The sequence below is a fragment of the Dermochelys coriacea genome, chromosome 3 (genome assembly GCF_009764565.3).
Source record: "Dermochelys coriacea isolate rDerCor1 chromosome 3, rDerCor1.pri.v4, whole genome shotgun sequence".
Taxonomy (NCBI): domain Eukaryota; kingdom Metazoa; phylum Chordata; order Testudines; family Dermochelyidae; genus Dermochelys; species Dermochelys coriacea.
Window position 1 is genome coordinate 140,669,085 of NC_050070.1, and position 17,513 is coordinate 140,686,597.

Here is a 17,513-nt window from a genome sequence, read left to right on the forward strand (position 1 = left end):
CTGTAGCTACACGCCGCGGAGACAAGCAGGCGGCCCCCACCCTGCAGTAAGTATCTGGGTGCGCTAGGGAAAGGCTCTGGCCAGGCAGGGGAACAACGCGGATGCTGGGGGCAGGGAGCTGCGTGGGGCACACTGACCCCCTAAGCCCCAGACGCTCCGCTCCTCTCTCGGCCTAGGGGCCGCGCGGGGTCCACACTCCAGACGTTCCCCGCGTGGGGCTGGCGGGCGCCTGACAACCCGGGCCCCGCTGCTGGCCCTTCCCTTGCCACTGTAGGGCCGGAGCCCAGCGCCCCCGCCCATACCTGAGCCGGCCGGGGTCCTGCCGCCTGCCGCGCAGCAGGAGCCGGCCCGGTGCGGACTACATATCCCAGCCGGCAACGCTCCGCCGCGCCCGGCATGCTGGGAGGGGCCGTCTGTCGCCAGGCCGCGCTCCAGCGGCTCCGGGGGCGGGGTCTTGAGGTCAGGAGCGCGCGCTGCTTGAAAGTGCTCCAGGCTCCCCGCGCGCCCCGCGGCTGAGCGGACGGAGCCAGCCCCGCCGGAAGAAGGGAGCGTCTCGCGGCTCCTCCGAACCGCCCCAGGTGCCGAGGACGGGGGGGGGGGCGGGGCGAGGCGAGGGTGTCCCCGGACTGATGAAGGGGGCTACCCGGGGCCGGGATCCAGACGGGGCGTAGCGGCCCCGGCCGGGATCGAGGCAGGGCGGGGGCCCCGGCTCGCCACGGGCGCAGCGTGGCTGTCGTTCCCGGGCCGGCGTGCGCTGGGGCAGGGGGCCGAAGCTCGGATCTCCCCGTGCTCCGTGGCTCTCTTGCCAGGCGCAGGCTGCCCTGGTCCCAGGTGCTTTTCTTTCCCGGCCTCGCCTGCCTGCCGTCTCGTGCGATCGGCCCTGTGCAAAGATGAAAACCTCCTGCAGGGCGAGCAAACCTGCTTTGAGTCACCTTTTCCCTCTTTCCTGATTCCAGTTTAAGCATCACCATGGGAATCCACGGCCTGCTCCAGTTTATCAAAGAGGCAGCTGAACCTACTCATGTGAAGAAATACAAAGGGCAAGTGGTAGCTGTGGATACTTACTGCTGGCTGCACAAAGGAGCCTATGCGTGTGCTGAAAAACTAGCCAAAGGAGAACCCACTGACCAGTAAGCTTTCCCTAACTTATTTTTGTGAGTTTCTCAGCCTTTTAACAAAGTAAGGGGACACTGCCAACTTGAAACTGCTTTTAACTCTTATGTTTAAAAAAAACTGACTGGGTTTCATTTTTGTGGTTTTATAACCATGCACAAATGGAGAAATAGCAAGACTGAGTCTACGTTTACAAATTGCTGTCAGATACACAAAGTAAACCTTGGGGAAAAAAAGATTCCCCCCCCCCAGTCTTTGGTGTTGCTTATATGAAAAGTAAGTTTTTTAAAAATCAGACGGGAGAGGTTTTTTCAATGTACCCTTCATGAATAACATCTATAAGTTACTGTATGAAAATGAAAAGTGTTCCAGCTATAATGCAGCTTGTGCCACTGGCAGTATGTCATCTGGCTTAATCACATCAGCCACACTATCAGAGGCTAGTTCACCTGTGCATCTACCAATGTGATATATGCCATCATGTGCCAGCAATGCCCCTCTGCCATGTACATTGGTCAAACTGGACAGTCTATGTAAAAGAATAAATGGACACAAATCAGACATCAAGAATTATAACATTCAAAACCCGGTCGGAGAACACTTCAATCTCTCTGGTCACTCGATTACAGACCTAAGAGTGGCTATTCTTCAACAAAAAAAACTTCAAAAACAGGCGCCAAGGAGAGACTGCTGAATTGGAATTAATTTGCAAAGTGGATACTATTAACTTAGGCTTGAATAGAGACTGGGAATGGATGGGTCATTACACAAAGTAAAACTATTTCCCCATGTTATTTCTCATCCCCACCCCACCCCCACACTGTTCCTCAGACGTTCTTGTTAACTGCTGGAAATGGCCCACCTTGATTATCACCATAAAAGGTTTTCCTCCTTCCCCCCCTCCCCTTCCTGCTGGTAATAGCTCATCTTAAGTGATCACTCTCCTTCCAGTATGATAACACCCATTGTTTCGTGTTCTCTGTGTATATAAATCATCTCCCTACTGTATTTTCCACTCAATGCATCTGATGAAGTGAGCTGTAGCTCATGAAAGCTTATGCTCAAATACATTTGTTAGTCTCTAAGGTGCCACAAGTACTCCTTTTCTTTTTGCTAATACAGACTAACAGGGCTACTACTCTGAATCCAAACAATCTTATGTGATAGGATGACATAACAATGTTGAGTAATTCTGGCACCCCATATTGTGAATGAGATCAACCTCTTCCCGCACAAAAGTACCCTGCACAACTTATATTATTTATTATTATATATTGTTCATTGCTCATAATGAATCCCAAAGAAATATGCCTGCTTTTGAATTTGTTTACAAGATTCATAAACCTGGGAGAGTTGGAGGCAAGCTTTTGTTTTAGGATGCAATATCTATTTAAGTAAGTGTTTTGTTTTGTTTTTTTTTTAAACTGGAAATGAGTCAAAACTAGGCAGTTAGGGCTAAGCTTAATTTATTTTGGGTGTTAGTCAAAACCTCTGTCATTCTCTGATGTGACCTGCCCCACTTTCATAAATATTACAGCACTTCCTTTTGGTCCAATTTTTGATGATTCTAGTGTCTATCTCACAGAAGAAGTGTTTCTAGCTATAACACTGTAAAAGCTGCTCTCTACTGTTCCATATTATGTGTTAGAAAAAACTGTTTGGTCAGTTAAGACTTGAAAAATATTAGATGACTGTCAAAAATGCTGTAATGCCCTTTTAATAATATAGCCTTCAGTGCTGTGTAAAGGCTGCTGCTTTTCAGCCGCAGGCAACTAGATCTGTAAGAGTGAAATAATCCCTATATACACATACTGGACCAAATTGTTCATTTCCATAGAAATACTGAGGAGATTGGGGGACATGAGAAACATGGGAAGGTTAATCTTAGAATCTCTCAAATCTTTTTCTCCAGAAAAGATGGGCTTGGGGACCAGTGAAGGTGGGCTGCTGCTTTGTCCTTCCTGCCATCTGAAGGCTGTTCATAGTTCTGCTCTATGGCAAGGTCATACCCTGCTCTTGATCATAATAACCTCTCCTTTCTTTGGGACGGGGTATATATAGGCACAGATCCCAATTCCCAAGTTTAATGATGCTTCACGTAGTTTTTGTTTTAGCACAGGCATCCTAGTATTTATCCGCCATCTGGAGTGATGGGTGGATAGTGGCAAACATAGATGGTAAGCACTTTCATCACCCTTTAATCACCATAAAGCTCTGCCAGAAGGTCATCTGCAGAGTTTCAGGAAAGGATAAAGCAATATGCATCCCCTCTCTGTTTGAGCATCATGTATTCAGCTCACAGGCATCAGGGAGATGATCTGTCCCATAGATTACAAAATGCTGTACAATTTGGCACTTCAGTGAAGTGTAACTTATTCTTTGGACACGCAATTATTTGTAAAGAAGAATAAACAGCATAACAGATAATAATGTTCATAGTGGACTGGGCTTCACCAGAGACGGGAAATAAGGAGGACTTCTTCATAATAAAAATGTATATCTGTTCTGTTCTTCAGGGTTTTTTTTTTTTTTTTTTTTTTAAAAAGGTTTATAACCCACTGACAGCCTTGAATGCTAATTATCATCAACTTTTTTGTTTTTCCTGCAAGTTAGAAATATGTGGTAGTCTTAAGGTTTAAGTTTCATTGTCAAGCAATGGATGTTTTCACGCTTCATAATATGAAAATATATATATTTTCTTACAGATATGTAGTCTTCTGCTTGAAACTTGTTGATATGCTCTTGTCATTTGGGATCAAGCCAATTCTAGTATTCGATGGATGTACCCTGCCTTCTAAAAAGGAAGTGGAAAAAGCTCGAAGAGAGTAAGTAATGATCAACTTGCAAACAAATTATACCAGTTGTGTGCTTATGCTTCGTATTTTTTAAACTGGTAATTTCGCTGGGCTTATCAAAGATTGCTTTAGTTTCTACGCTTCTTACAGTGTGATGTAATGCTTATTTCAACACTGAGCCCCAAAATACTGTTGAGAGTTTTGGGTTTTTTTAGAAAAGAACTGCTCTTTAAAAAATGAAATATTTTATAAATGTGGGGGAAAAAGCAGATCTTTTGAGCAATAGCTTCTCAGTAACTTGTAATTTGAAACACCTTCTGTAGTTATACCTCTGGTTTGTGCAATGAGATCAGAACTGTAGAATTATTTTATTGCCAGTACAGGTAGTTGATTATTATTCGTAAGGCTCCATGTTTGTCACGGATTCTGTGACTTTCCATGACTTCTCCAGTAGCCCTGTGCAGCTGGCACAGGAGTGGCCTGAACAGTTCGGGCAGCCCCTGGGTCAGTTGCGCTGGCTGTTACTGGGGCAGTCTCGGGGCCCCCAGCAACAGGAGTTTGTGTGGGGGGCTTGGGGTTGGGACCATTGCTTAGCTGCAGGGACTCCTCTCCCTCAGCTCCCCTAGCTCCACATGCTGCCTCTGCCAACAGCCAGGCATCGCCCCCACAGCTCCTATTGGCCATGGTTCCCAGCAAATGGGAGCTGCAGAACTGGGGCTTGGGGCGGAGTGGAGGCAGCACGTTGAGCTAGGGCTGGGTAGGGAGCCTGCTCTAGCCCCCACCAACTCCAGCGCCTGTGCGCCCCCCCCCCTCCAGCACCTGCATTGCTTCCCCGGACCGTGACTCACCCCCCGAGCACCCGCGCCCCCTTCTCCAGTACCTGCGGCGCCCTCCAAGTTTTAGTCAGGGGTATTTTTAGTAAAAGTCATGGACCAGTTACGGGCCCGTGAATTTTTGTTTACTGCTCGTGACCTGTCCATGACTTTTACTAAAAATACCCATGACTGAAACTTAGCCTTAATTATTAGTAATGGGTCAACAGGGTGTTGTTCAATCTGCATTACATTAAGATTTGATTCAGGCCTGGGTTTTGGGTTCAGATTCTGATTTGATAATGCTGTTATCTTGTGAGCTGATGTCATTAAATTTTGTCCTGAATTTTTGCAAATATTGCTAGGTTAGCAATTTTCATTATTTGCGCTCTGGTAGTATCTAGGAGCCATAGTCATAGACCAGGACCCCATTGTGCTATGCGCTGTTCAATTGCAGAACAAACGGATGGTCCCTGCCCCAAGAAGTTTTAAGGTCTTTGCCTCTTCAAACCTGGAAAATACTCAGTTTGTGGTATTGGACTCAATCTGGAAGGAAACACAACTCTCTCACAAACCTCTTGTGTCAAACATTTTCATTCTCCTTTGAAACCATCTTTAAAACCCGCTTCTTCTGTCCTACTTTGCACTGTTCATCTCAACTCCTGTGCTGCCTGCTTCTTCCTCAGTCTCTACATCAATGTGTTACTACTTATAAGCATTACTACAAAATGACTTGTCATTATTTGTATGTTTGCACCCCTTTTTCCTATGTCTTTTCATATCTTCATGTTCTTCTTTTGTGTAACAGTTTATGACCTTTTTGGAGAAGAAATCATGTCCATCTTAATCCTTCATAAAGTGTCATGCAAACTATGGTACTATGTAAATGTGGCATAATAATAATGATATATATTGAGGGAGGTGGGTTTTTTTGTTTTATTATCCTGCAGGAAACGACAGGCTAATCTTCTGAAGGGGAAACAGTTGCTTCGTGAGGGGAAGTTATCAGAAGCCAGAGACTGTTTTGGGCGCAGTGTCAATGTTACCCATGCGATGGCTCATGAAGTTATTAAGGTAAGTTGTTAATTATATATAGATATATTGTAGGTTTGCAAATGACATCTACAGTTTTTGTTGGCAGCTTCTTCACTATGTTTATATCTTGCTCATTGCTTTTCCTTGCCCATATTTACATGAAACTTTTCTCTCAATACATAATCATACAAGATGTCCTGATGTATGTGTTAGGCACATTTTTGGCTGTTAGACAGATAAATCTACCGTATTCAACTCTGCTTTTCATTATGCCAGACTTCTTTTAATTGGCACGTGACAGTCATTCACAGGTATCTTTGCAATATTAACTAAACCATTGAGTGTACTCTCACATTTGACATTTAGCATAAATCAGTGATACTCAGACCTCAGTGATTTAGGAGACAAATTAGCGATCGGTATTACCCAAAAGAGTCGCAGTAGCGTGAATTCATTGTTTCATTTACTATAGTACTATATATTCATATTTAAACAGTATGACCTGGGAAATCTTATTATTCTCACAGCAAAATGACTGACCAAGTATTATTATTTTGTCAATAACATATTAACCAATCAGGATGCTTTTACTTACTTAAACTGGTTAATAATTAAATCACACTGTGTTTTAATATCATGTGCTGCAAAAAGCTTCAGGAGACACATTAAAGAGCCACTTATGGCTTGGGTGCCTCAGTCTGGCATAAATAAATGACAGGGAGGAAATAGTAAAGTTTTATATTTGTAATTGTTAGCAAACAACTATATATAGGAAAATTATGGATCACTTAAAAAATGGCCCAGGAAATTGATCTTTGAATTTCTCAGTCATAGCAGAGTTTTAGCAGTCTTCTATTTGTCCAGATGTTCTTTCTTTGAACAGAAAAACTGGTTGGAATGGGAGCATAAACCGTTGTGGTCAGATCAAATGAATGTGCATAGTCATGGAGGCCAACGTAGGAAATGTTATTTATTAGTAAATGTTTGTTTTTTTTAAACTGAAATTATTTATTTTTAAACTTTTATGGCTAGATCCTTCAAATGGGTCTGCGTGAGTGGAACCCTATGGATTTCAATGGGTAGTGTCCCAACACAGTGATTTGCAAGTTTGGGGTTTCAGACTGTAAGATTTTTTTAAGTATTGATTGTTGTTACTATATGCTTACAAAACTGCTTAACTGCCATTTTCAAAAGTGACTTGGGAGCCTAAGTGTTATTGAAAGTCAATGGGACTTAGGCTTCTAAGCACTTAAGTCATATTTGAAAATGAAGAATGTTACTAAGACACTTAGGCACGTTTGAAAATTGTATCCACAATGCCTAGCAAAATAAGGCCTACATCTGACCGCAGCCTAGATGCTGCTGCAGTCCAGTAATAATAGTGTTCAATTCTTACATTGTTCTCATATTTGTTTGTGTACAGGCTGCCCGTGCCCAAGGAGTTGATTGTGTTGTTGCTCCATATGAAGCTGATGCTCAGTTGGCCTATCTTAATAAGACTGGCATAGTACAAGCTATAATTACAGAGGACTCGGATCTTCTGGCTTTTGGGTGTAAAAAGGTAATAAAAAATATAAATAGCCCTTACACCTCACTTTACATCTTCAAAGCATTGTACAAACTAATTGTCCATACACACTTGTGAAGTATGTAAGTACAGCTATTGTCTTGTCACAGATAGGGAAACTGAGACACAGAGGTTACGGGTTAAATTCAACCTTGTTTCTCCATTAAGTGCCACAAACTAATAAATATTTATTTTCAGTAGTGTCCACAATGTAGTATGTGATTTCCGAACAGAGTAAGCAAAATACCTGCACCAAAGATGCTCCTATTCTTGAATATGAACTGAAAGAAGCAAAAAACAACCCCCATAATAATTACAGTATTAATGTGTGTCCATATTCTAGAAGCAGGAATCTGCAAATAGATGTATGCTCAGATGCCACTGCTGGATCAGGAAGCCTACACACAACTTTTTGACCACAACACTGACTCTTAGAACCCATTCAAGAATATCCTAACCATGGCTTTTTTGCAGAAGGCCTGTGTAGCAAGCTGTCCTTTGTTCCTTGGCTCCTTTCAAAACACACTCTAACACATGCTTCCTCTACTGGCTGTGGAGTTTCTGGCAGGCAACACTGTACCTTCTAGAATTTAGTCTTCTGAAAGCAAATGTAATAGGCAAGGCAAACATCACAAGCTGCTAATGTAATAAATGTTTGAGGGGGAACACCCTTTTGTTCACTAATATGCATAAAATACAATGAGAAGAGAATTAATGTTACTACTTGCTCTGTCTTATTTCAAGGTGTTTCTGAAAATTGACAAGTTTGGAAATGGACTAGAGATCGATCAGGCTCGACTAGGAAAGTGTAAACAGCTTGGGGATGTATTTACTGAAGAGAAATTCCGTTACATGTGCATTCTTTCTGGTTGTGACTACCTTCCATCACTTCATGGAATTGGGTTAGCTAAGGCATGCAAGCTATTAAAACTAGCCAGTAATCCTGATATTATTAAGGTAATGTATGCTCAGATTTGTGTATTAGGATTTCTAAGGCCTTTATATATCACTCACTTTTTAAATCTAAGGGGTTGGATGTCATGAAGGGTGTTCTCCTTAGCTACCTGCATTTTGAGGAAACTATCAAAGGAAATATTTCACTGATGTTGGAGAATGGTGTGTTTCGTTAATAAAACAGCATTGGAGCACTGTTTCTCAACACCTAAATAAAACAAATGCTGATTTATTCTGATTCTTCAAGAATATATAGTGCATGTGGACAGGTTTTTCAAAGCCTAAAGGATTGTCCTTCATGCTATCATTTAAAGTACTCCTGGTGTGTCATTCCCAGAAAACCAGCCCACAACTTTTAAATTGGTTTCAGACTGTGCTAGATTCAGCTACTTAAAATGTGGTTCTTCTGTGGAAGAATGATTGATGGAAGAAGTGCCATCTTCTTACCCTGCTCCCTATGTGTATTCACGTCTGCTTATTTTTTATCATTTTCATGGGCAAACAATGTGTTTGACACTGTACAAGACATAAAAATGAAGATAGTTCTTTCCCCACAGAGCTTACACCGAAAACCAAACCCGGCACATTGAGAGATCCAGAGAATAGATTTAGCTTGCAATTGTATTTTCTTCATATTTATTTATTAATTTCTTGTGGTCAATATGGAAGAAGAGAGTTCTTAAGAAATGATATACATGGAACCTCATGTTATTTTGAAGGCATAATTGCTAGTAGCCCTAATCTAGCAAAGGAAAGTTCCGTTAACTTCAGCTGAACTACTCATTTGCTTAAAGTTAAGCACTTGCTTAATTGCTCTGCTCGGTGTGGATCTTTGAGGATTTAATAAGTGTTATTCTTCTTTATTTCACAAATTTATTGGTAGCGCATGTATCTAACCTATTTGACTTGCTCATCAAGCTTTCTTAATATCAGAAGGAAATCTTGTAGATTTTTCCATTGTTTAATCACAGTTTCCACTGTTTAAGCAAACTAATATTTAAAAAAAACCAAAAAACCTAAGTATACCTATCTTAGCTAAATAGTGAAATTTGCACCTGAAAAGCTGTCGTTTGCTAATATTTCATGGGAAGCATTTCAGCTGTAAATATCGTAAGCCAGTAACTAAGCAATAAGGACAGGTTTCAGAGTAGCAGCCATGTTGGTCTGTATCCGCAAAAAGAACAGGAGTACTTGTGGCACCTTAGAGACTAACAAATTTATTAGAGCATAAGCTTTTGTGGGCTACAGTCCACTTCATTGGATGCATAGAATGGAACATATAGTAAGATATTTATATATACAGAGAACATGAAAAGGTGGAAGTACCCATACCAACTGTAAGAGGCTAATTAATTAAGAGGAGCTATTATCTGCAGGGGAAAAAAAACTTTTGAAGTGATAATCAAGATGGCTCATTTGGACAGTTGACACGAAGGTGTGAGGATACTTAACATGGGGAAATAGATTCAATTAGTGTAATTACTGGGCCATTCCCAGTCTCTGTTCAAACCTAAGTTAATGGTATCTAGTTTGCATATTAATTCAAGTTCAGCAGCTTCTCCTTGGAGTCTATTTTTGAATCTTTTCTGTTGCAAAATTGCCCCTTTAAGTCTGTCACTGAGTGATTAGAGAGGCTGAAGTGTTCTCCTACTGGTTTTTGAATGTTATGATTCCTGTTGTCAGATTTGAGTCCATTTTATTCTTTTGTGTAGAGACTGTTCGGTTTGGCCAATGTACGTGGCAGAGGGGCAATGCTGACACATGATGGCATATATCACACTGGTAGATGTGCAGGTGAACGAGCCCCTGATGGCGTGGCTAATGTGATTAGGTCCTATGATGGTGTCACTTGAATAAATATGTGGACAGAGTTGGCATTGGGCAATAAGCATACTGATCCAACAGTGTGTGAAACACCATTCAGATTTCTCATTGCAGTGAGTTACACTCGAGTAATTGGAATGAATGCAGAAAAAATACTTCAAAAATATGTTTGGTGTTCTAAACTGAAAAAAATGAGTTTCTTTGAGGGTAAAATTTGCCTATATACTGAAATGCATCCTTCTCAAGAAATTTGTCTCAAAACTTAACTCCCAATTAACAAATTCAAAGGAACCACCAAAAAAGTACCTAAATCCAATATATATATTGGAGAAACTATTTAAATATTAAGTCGGTATTCTTGTTGATTAAAAATAACTAGCAAAGGATTTTTGAAAGCTTAAGAGCCTTTCTTTTGTCATATTTAATAATTTTTAGCTTTGTGTGTTTGAAGATGGAAGAGAGGAGGGTGAACTAGAATAAAGGATACATTTAGTTATACCTCAGTTTCATCAAACTTGCACTCTAATGCAAAACATTAATGAAGATGGGGTACATATTGCTAATGGTATCTGTTAGAGATGGAAATGAAATCCTTATGGAGAGCTGGAGCGAGTTATTAATAGCGTGGCTGGGAATATGAAGGTGGAAAGGAATGCACAAGTCCCTATCTATTAACTTATTTCCCTGCTTTTAAGGTTTTGGACGGATAGAGTGTGTCCTTCCACAACCTTAACTGTCATTAAATGTAGGTTTTGTTTGCTAATTTAAAGTGTGTGTGTTTGTGTGAAGGCTGTTCTATTACATTTCTCCTCCACCCATTCCTTCTGCACATTCCATTCTCCTAACAGCAGCTTCCCATGTAGTCAGAGTACTCCTTCTAGGATATTTGGATATAAAATTTCTCTCTCTATGTGTGTATGTATGTATGTTTGTTTGTTTGTTCTGCTGTGTTTCACCCACTCCTTCTGCCCTGTACTCAAAATAACATTTCATATAGTCACAGAATATCTCCTCAAGAATATCTGGAATACTACTTTTGAAGATGTGCATGGTATTGCATCTCCTTTGGTTGGAAGTGATAAGAAAGCAATATTTTTGTTGTTGTTGTTGACAGGTTATAAAGAAAATTGGGCAGTACCTGAAGATGAATATAACTGTATCGGAAGAGTACATAGAGGGATTTATTCGAGCCAATAATACTTTCCTTTATCAATTGGTTTTTGACCCAATCAAGAGGAAGCTTGTTCCTCTGAATGCTTATGATGACAACATTGATCCAGAAACACTACTTTATGCAGGGCGGTATCCTTTGTGCACTAGCATATTATGGGGGAAATGGTGTGGCACAGTGGATTTCCTCTCTTCCTTTCCTTTGTAATTTTCTCCATTATTATACAGGAGGTTTTTGTTTGATCAGTCAGCCTGTCAAAAGTTAGTAAGTCTTTCTTCCTTTAACTTTTTAAAGCATTGCTCTCGTCAGAAGGAAAAAACTTCCAGTAATTGGAAATACCCTTGGTTCTAAAATCACAAATATGCTTTTTAAAGAAAGTGTTCCTTGGCTTAACTTTAGACTGAATTTAGTTTGTTTTTGTTTTTTTTAAAGAACTGTCTTGACTTCTTTGAGACAGTGATTACTGTGGGTGATGTTAAGATAATACACATTGTAACTTTCCCATCAACACTTAGGATCCTGTCTGTCATTTGCCTAACCTGTGTGGGGATTGTTTACCTGTGAGAGCGGGGGCATTTCCCCATCCTCTGTCTTCCTCTTATAACTCCCAGCATGGTGGAATAAGAAATCAAGTATGAAGGGAGGGAGTCATTAAGAACTAGCTCCCAACTTTGAAACACCCACCAAGCTGCTGTGGGGCGTGACTGACAGAGACTTTCATTTTCTTGGGCCACTATTATTTCTCTGGCAGGCTCTCCCTAGTAGTGACTAACAACTTCCTTTATTTCTTTTTTTTTTTTTTCTTCTTTTTTGAACTGTTTTGTGACTTACCCACACACCCCCAGGACTGCCAGATGCTACTACTGAATGAGGTCAGGGGAGAGCAGCGTGTGCAGCAGTATATATTCTTCTTTGGATACTAACTTTTTGGATTATTCTAATAACATATTTTAATATAGAAATTAGAGTACGAGTTGTAATTTGTCATACTATTTTGTATTTATAATACAAATATTCAGATGTATATCCCCTTAATTTGATTGGCTTAGATATATTGGTGATGATACTGCTTTTCAAATTGCTCTTGGCAATAAAGATATCCATACAATGGAACAAATTGATGACTACAACCCTGAGGCTTCACAGGTAACGTTTTTAAAACTTTCAACATAGGATTTTGACATACCTTTGGAATTGCAAGGGAAAGTATGGCTGAATGTTACCTACAGCTGTGTCAAGAAGCGCAAGCTGGTCTGGTGCTCTGACAGTTGTATATAGTACAGAAGGAGTCTGGAATAATAGTGAGTCTCAAGCAGCAACAGAATACAAATTTGGGGGTTATTCGCCCCCTTGATCACTGGTCAAAGACCAGTGCTTTGGAAAGTGTTTCTGGATTCTGAAATGTATGTGACACCTCATTGTTTGAAACAATTTTTGCCAATATTTTTAAAACCTCTCAGTAGTTCCCAAAAGCTTAAATACAGTTCATATTTATTAGTATCTATTGTGGTTTCCTCTCCCAGTAATATATAACAATTTAATGCTCATTCTGTCATTGACTGGCCCTGATTCAGGAAAGCACTTAAATCTGTGCTTGCAACCGTTTGAAATCAGTGGAAGTTCAGCATCTGTTTAAAGGCTTTCCTGAATTTGGATTAACAACAGTTTTCTGGGTTCAAGAAGCCTCATGAAATTAAGTTGTGGGGAAAGATATCCAGTACTGTTTCTGTACTACTTTCTTCACTTAATTATGAGCCATTTTAGGTTCTTTTGAAAGTGAAAACTTTTTTTCCACTAGTGGAAGGTTTTAAAAAATATAGAAAAAATGGCTTCAATAAATCAAATGAAACTCACTTTAAAAAAGTCTTTTTTGTGACTATCTTCTCCCCCCACCCCTTCAGTTTGAATATGATTTTAGCAGCTGACTGACAGCTCATAAATGATAAGAACTAGAATAATGTGCTTTTTGAATGCTGGGATTTAACCCTTCAGCTCGTATAACAATAAAATTAGGGCTGTCAAGCGATTAAAATAAATAATCACACTGTTAAACAATAATAGAATACCATTTATTTAAATATTTTTGGATGTTTTCTACATTTTCAAATATATTGATTTCAGTTACAACACAGAATACAAAGTATATAGTGCTTACTTTATATTCATTTTGATTACAAGTATTTGCACTGTAAAGAAACACAAGAAATAGTATTTTTCAATTCATCTAATACAAGAACGGTAGTGCAATCTCTTTATCATGGAAGTTGAACGTACATATGTAGAATTATGTACAAAAATAACTGCATTCAAAAATGAAACTATGTAAAACTTTAGAGCCTACAAGGCCACTTAGTCCTACTTCTTGTTCAGCCAATTGCTCAGACAAACATGTTTGTTTACATTTGCAGGAGATAATGCTGCCTGCTTCTTGTTTACAGTATTACCTGAAAGTGAAAACAGGCATTCACATGGCACTGTTGGAGCCGGCCTTGCAAGATGTGCTAAAGATTCATATATCCCTTCAGGCTTCTACCATCATTCCACAGGACATGCGTCCATGCTGATGATGGGTTCTGCTTGATAACTATCCAAAGCAGAGCTGACCGATGCATGTTCATTTTCATCATCTGAGCCAGATGCCACCAGCAGAAGGTTGATTTTCTCTTTTGGTGCTTCAAGTTCTGTAGTTTCCACATTGGAGTGTTGCTCTTTTAAGGCTTCTGAAAGTATACTCCACACCCCATCCCTCTCAGATTTTGTAAGGCACTTCAGATTCTTAAACCTTGGGTCGAGTGCTGAAGCTATCTTCAATAACCTTACTGGTACCTTCTTTGCATTTTGTCAAATTTGCTGCGAAAGTGTACTGAAAAAGAACATGTGCTGGGTCATCATCCGAGACTGCTATAACATGAAATATATGGCAGAATGCAGGTAAAACAGAACAGGAGACATACAGTTCTCCCCCAAGGAGTTCAGTCACAAATTTAATTAACACTTTTTTTTTTTTTTTTAATGAACATCAATGTGGAAGCATGTCCTCTGGAATGGTGGCCAAAGCATGAAGGGGCATACGAATGTATAGCATATCTGGCACGTAAATACCTTGCAATGATGGCTACTAAAGTGCCATGAAAATGCTTGTTTCACTTTCAGGTGACATTGTAAATAAGAAGCAGGGAGCACTATCTCCCGTAAATGTAAACAAACTTGTTTGTCTTAGCGATTGGCTGAACAAGAAGTAGGACTGAGTGGCCTTGTAGGCTCTAAAATTTTACATTGTTTTGTTTTTGACTGCAGTTACGTAACAAAATAAAATCTACATGTGTAAGTTGCACTTTCATGATCAAGAGATTGCACTACAGTCAGTACTGTAGCTGGGGGGGGAGCGGGGCAGCGGCTGCTCCCCCACCGAGCAGAAGTGGCACCTATTTAATCCTTTGGCGCCTTTTAAATTTTTACTCACCCTGCAGCGTTCTGGGTCTTCAGCAGCACTTCAGCATTGGGTCCTTCACTCGCTCCGGTCTTTGGCGGGATTGCGGTGCCGGGGGGTCCTTCAGTGCCACCGGAGCGAGTGAAGGACCCGATGCTGAAGTGCTGCTGAAGACCGGGAGCGCCACCTTACCCACTGCGCAAGACCTGGAGCACCGCCAGGTGAGTACTAGCGGGTGGCGCCTGTTGTTATCTCCGCTCCTCCTGTTTTCTCCACGTGGCCGCGCCACTGACTACAGTACTTGTATGAGGTGAATTGAAAAATACTATTACTTTTGTTTATCATTTTTACAGTGCAAATATTTGTAAAGTGAGCACTGTACACTTTGTATTCTGTGTTGTAATAGAAATCAATATATTTGAAAATGTAGAAAAACATCCAAAAATATGTAATACATTTCAATTGGTATTCTATTGTTTAACAGTCTGATTAATCGCAATTAATTTTTTTGAGTTAATCGCGTGAGTTAACTGTGATTAATCAACATCCCTAAATAAACCCTTTTAAATATACCAGTTCTTGTGATGGGTAGCTGTTGCAAATGTTTTACAATTGAAGTTATAAGGCAGTGGTTCCCAAACTGCAGTTCGCGAACCCTTGGGGGTTCACAGAACGTTACAGGGGGTTTGCAGACAAATTTCACTAATGGCGGCCAGAGGACCCCGGGCAATGAAGGCAGCAGGTAGGACCCAGTTGCAGGGCAGACAGCCCAAGCCTCAGGGAGAGCGGGGAAGGGCAGTTGAGGCTGGCAGCCCAAGCGCTGCCCCTGTGAATGGGGGAGCCAGCAGCCTGAACCTTAGCGCTCCGTGTGGGGCTGGCAGCCCAAACGCCAGGGAGAGCAGGGCTGGGCAGTTGAGGCTGGCAGCCCAAGCCCCAGCGGTCAGCAGGACCTGCAGCCCAAGCTCAGTGGAGCTCAGTTGACGGCAGGGCAGTCAACAGGGTCCAGCAGCAGGAGCCCCGCGGAGTGCGGAGGAATTTAAACTTAAATCCCTGGAAATATTCATTTTCAGGAGGGGGTTCATGAGATTTCACAATTTAGTGAAAACGGTTCGCGGGCTGTTAAAGTTTGGGAACTACTGTTATAAGGGGAAGAAAGATAGTAAATCAAGTGATGTAGTTTCAGGGTGCATTGTTTTATGCACTGCCAGAACTAGAATCTGCTTTATAATGTTCCCAGCTTTCTATGGTGTGCATAACTGTAGTTCTTTGCTCTAATTGTTGGTGAGATAGCAAACCTTATGGTTCCGTGGACCAATCAAGCTTTTCTGGTGCTAGTCAAGACCTGAATCTACCAGGAATTTGCAGTCCCTGGATTAAAGTTCTTGCTTGTGGTGCAAAAATCTTTCCATAATCATTATGCATTATATTTCAGAGATAACTTTAAGTACTTCCTGATAAGTTAAGAAAAGGCATTTGCAAACTCTAAATGCTGAAAAGGGGTCTACTGACCTTGTTTTGGTCAAAGGAAACATACTTCTTCAGTTTACAAGGGATGGTGGACAGACAAGGAAATAGATTGGTTAGAACATCCAGAACAGATAATCCTCATTGGCATCTTTTGTCATGTGACATCTACAACCGACGTAGGGTGGCCAGAATCACCTGGTCTGAGTAAATGAAGGGAAAGTATCATACATTGGGAATATACAAAAATAAATCTGTTTATATTCTTCATTTTGATGTAGAAATGTATTGCTTGTGAAAGTGAGGGACTAAATGGTAGTGGAAAGGAAGATGGCATTTTGTCAACTTTTCTCCAAGGTACTGCCAATGCTCTTCCTTTCTTAGCTGAGGTGCCCCTTTTCCAGTCCTGGAAAACTCTTCAGCACATATTATTGTACCACATTTTTAGTTGTTTTTATGACTTGGCTGTATGTATTCTGAGGATTACACTGGAATCCCTGCACTTATTTTTATCCTAATAAAAATTTGTACCTGGATGTCCAGAGAGGAAAAACAGCATCACTTTACTTGGAGTGTTACTTAAGTCTCTGTACTTCTAGTTGTCCTGCACAAACTAAAAATCTTAAACTGCTTCAAACATCTGACTTTTTAACATCTATTTCCATATCAGTTCAGAAAGGATTAATTAAAGGCTTACCTATGGAAGTAACTGGTTCAAATATAACTCTAAAAATTCATTGGGATGTCACGTTTGCTGTATTTAATTCAATATAAAATATTTCCTCTAATTGTTTTCATAACAGAAATTAAAATTGTTTTGATTGTTCTGCCTATTTATATCTGTCTTAGACTAGCTGTCAATCACACCACACTTGAAGGAAAAAGGATTTGGCAACACAAAAATTAATTTATATGGGAAGTATTTGAAAATGTGGAAATGAGAATAAAATGTGAATGAAGGGCAGATCGGTCTGTCATAGCTGTTGTAAAAATGTCAAATCATCCTGATACTCTAAAGTGGGGAATCCTAGATTTAATAAATTTCTCTCCAATACGTGTTTTGTTCTCTTCTTTTTATTTTTTGTAGCCTTCACGGCCAAGAAGTCGTGGCTGGAATGATAGAGTTGCTAGTCAGAAACCATATTGTGTAAACAGCATTTGGAGCAGAGATTACAAGCCTGGTCATAATACAGACATTACCACATGTACCACTTATTTGCTGGAGAAATCAACGACAAAAGGCATTGAGAAAATAATTAGTATCAAAGGCCTGAAACTTCCAAGCAAGGAACTACTAGTCAAAAGATCAAGAAGTGGTATGTGTCTTTACACAAAAATTATCAGGACA

General features: G+C 40.6%; 1 protein-coding gene and 1 long non-coding RNA gene across 4 annotated transcripts in view; one reads left to right on the forward strand and one right to left on the reverse strand.

Annotated features, from left to right (window-relative positions):
• Positions 1-407, reverse strand: part of LOC122459430 — a 124,197-nt gene extending 123,790 nt beyond the window's left edge. The window contains exon 1 of one of the 3 annotated variants that reach the window (XR_006280133.1): positions 303-406. This is a non-coding gene — a long non-coding RNA (uncharacterized LOC122459430). The other 2 variants (XR_006280132.1, XR_006280134.1) reach the window with 2 other exon arrangements.
• The window catches only part of EXO1 (exonuclease 1), a 27,734-nt gene continuing 10,528 nt past the window's right edge, over positions 308-17,513 (forward strand). Inside the window, exons 1-9 of the mRNA XM_038394008.2 lie at positions 308-578; positions 957-1,130; positions 3,819-3,938; positions 5,671-5,794; positions 7,179-7,316; positions 8,067-8,279; positions 11,215-11,402; positions 12,321-12,417; positions 17,253-17,481. Coding sequence (XP_038249936.1) covers positions 970-1,130; positions 3,819-3,938; positions 5,671-5,794; positions 7,179-7,316; positions 8,067-8,279; positions 11,215-11,402; positions 12,321-12,417; positions 17,253-17,481 — 1,270 coding nt within the window. The 5' untranslated portion in view covers positions 308-578; positions 957-969. The remainder of the gene's footprint in view (positions 579-956; positions 1,131-3,818; positions 3,939-5,670; positions 5,795-7,178; positions 7,317-8,066; positions 8,280-11,214; positions 11,403-12,320; positions 12,418-17,252; positions 17,482-17,513) is intronic.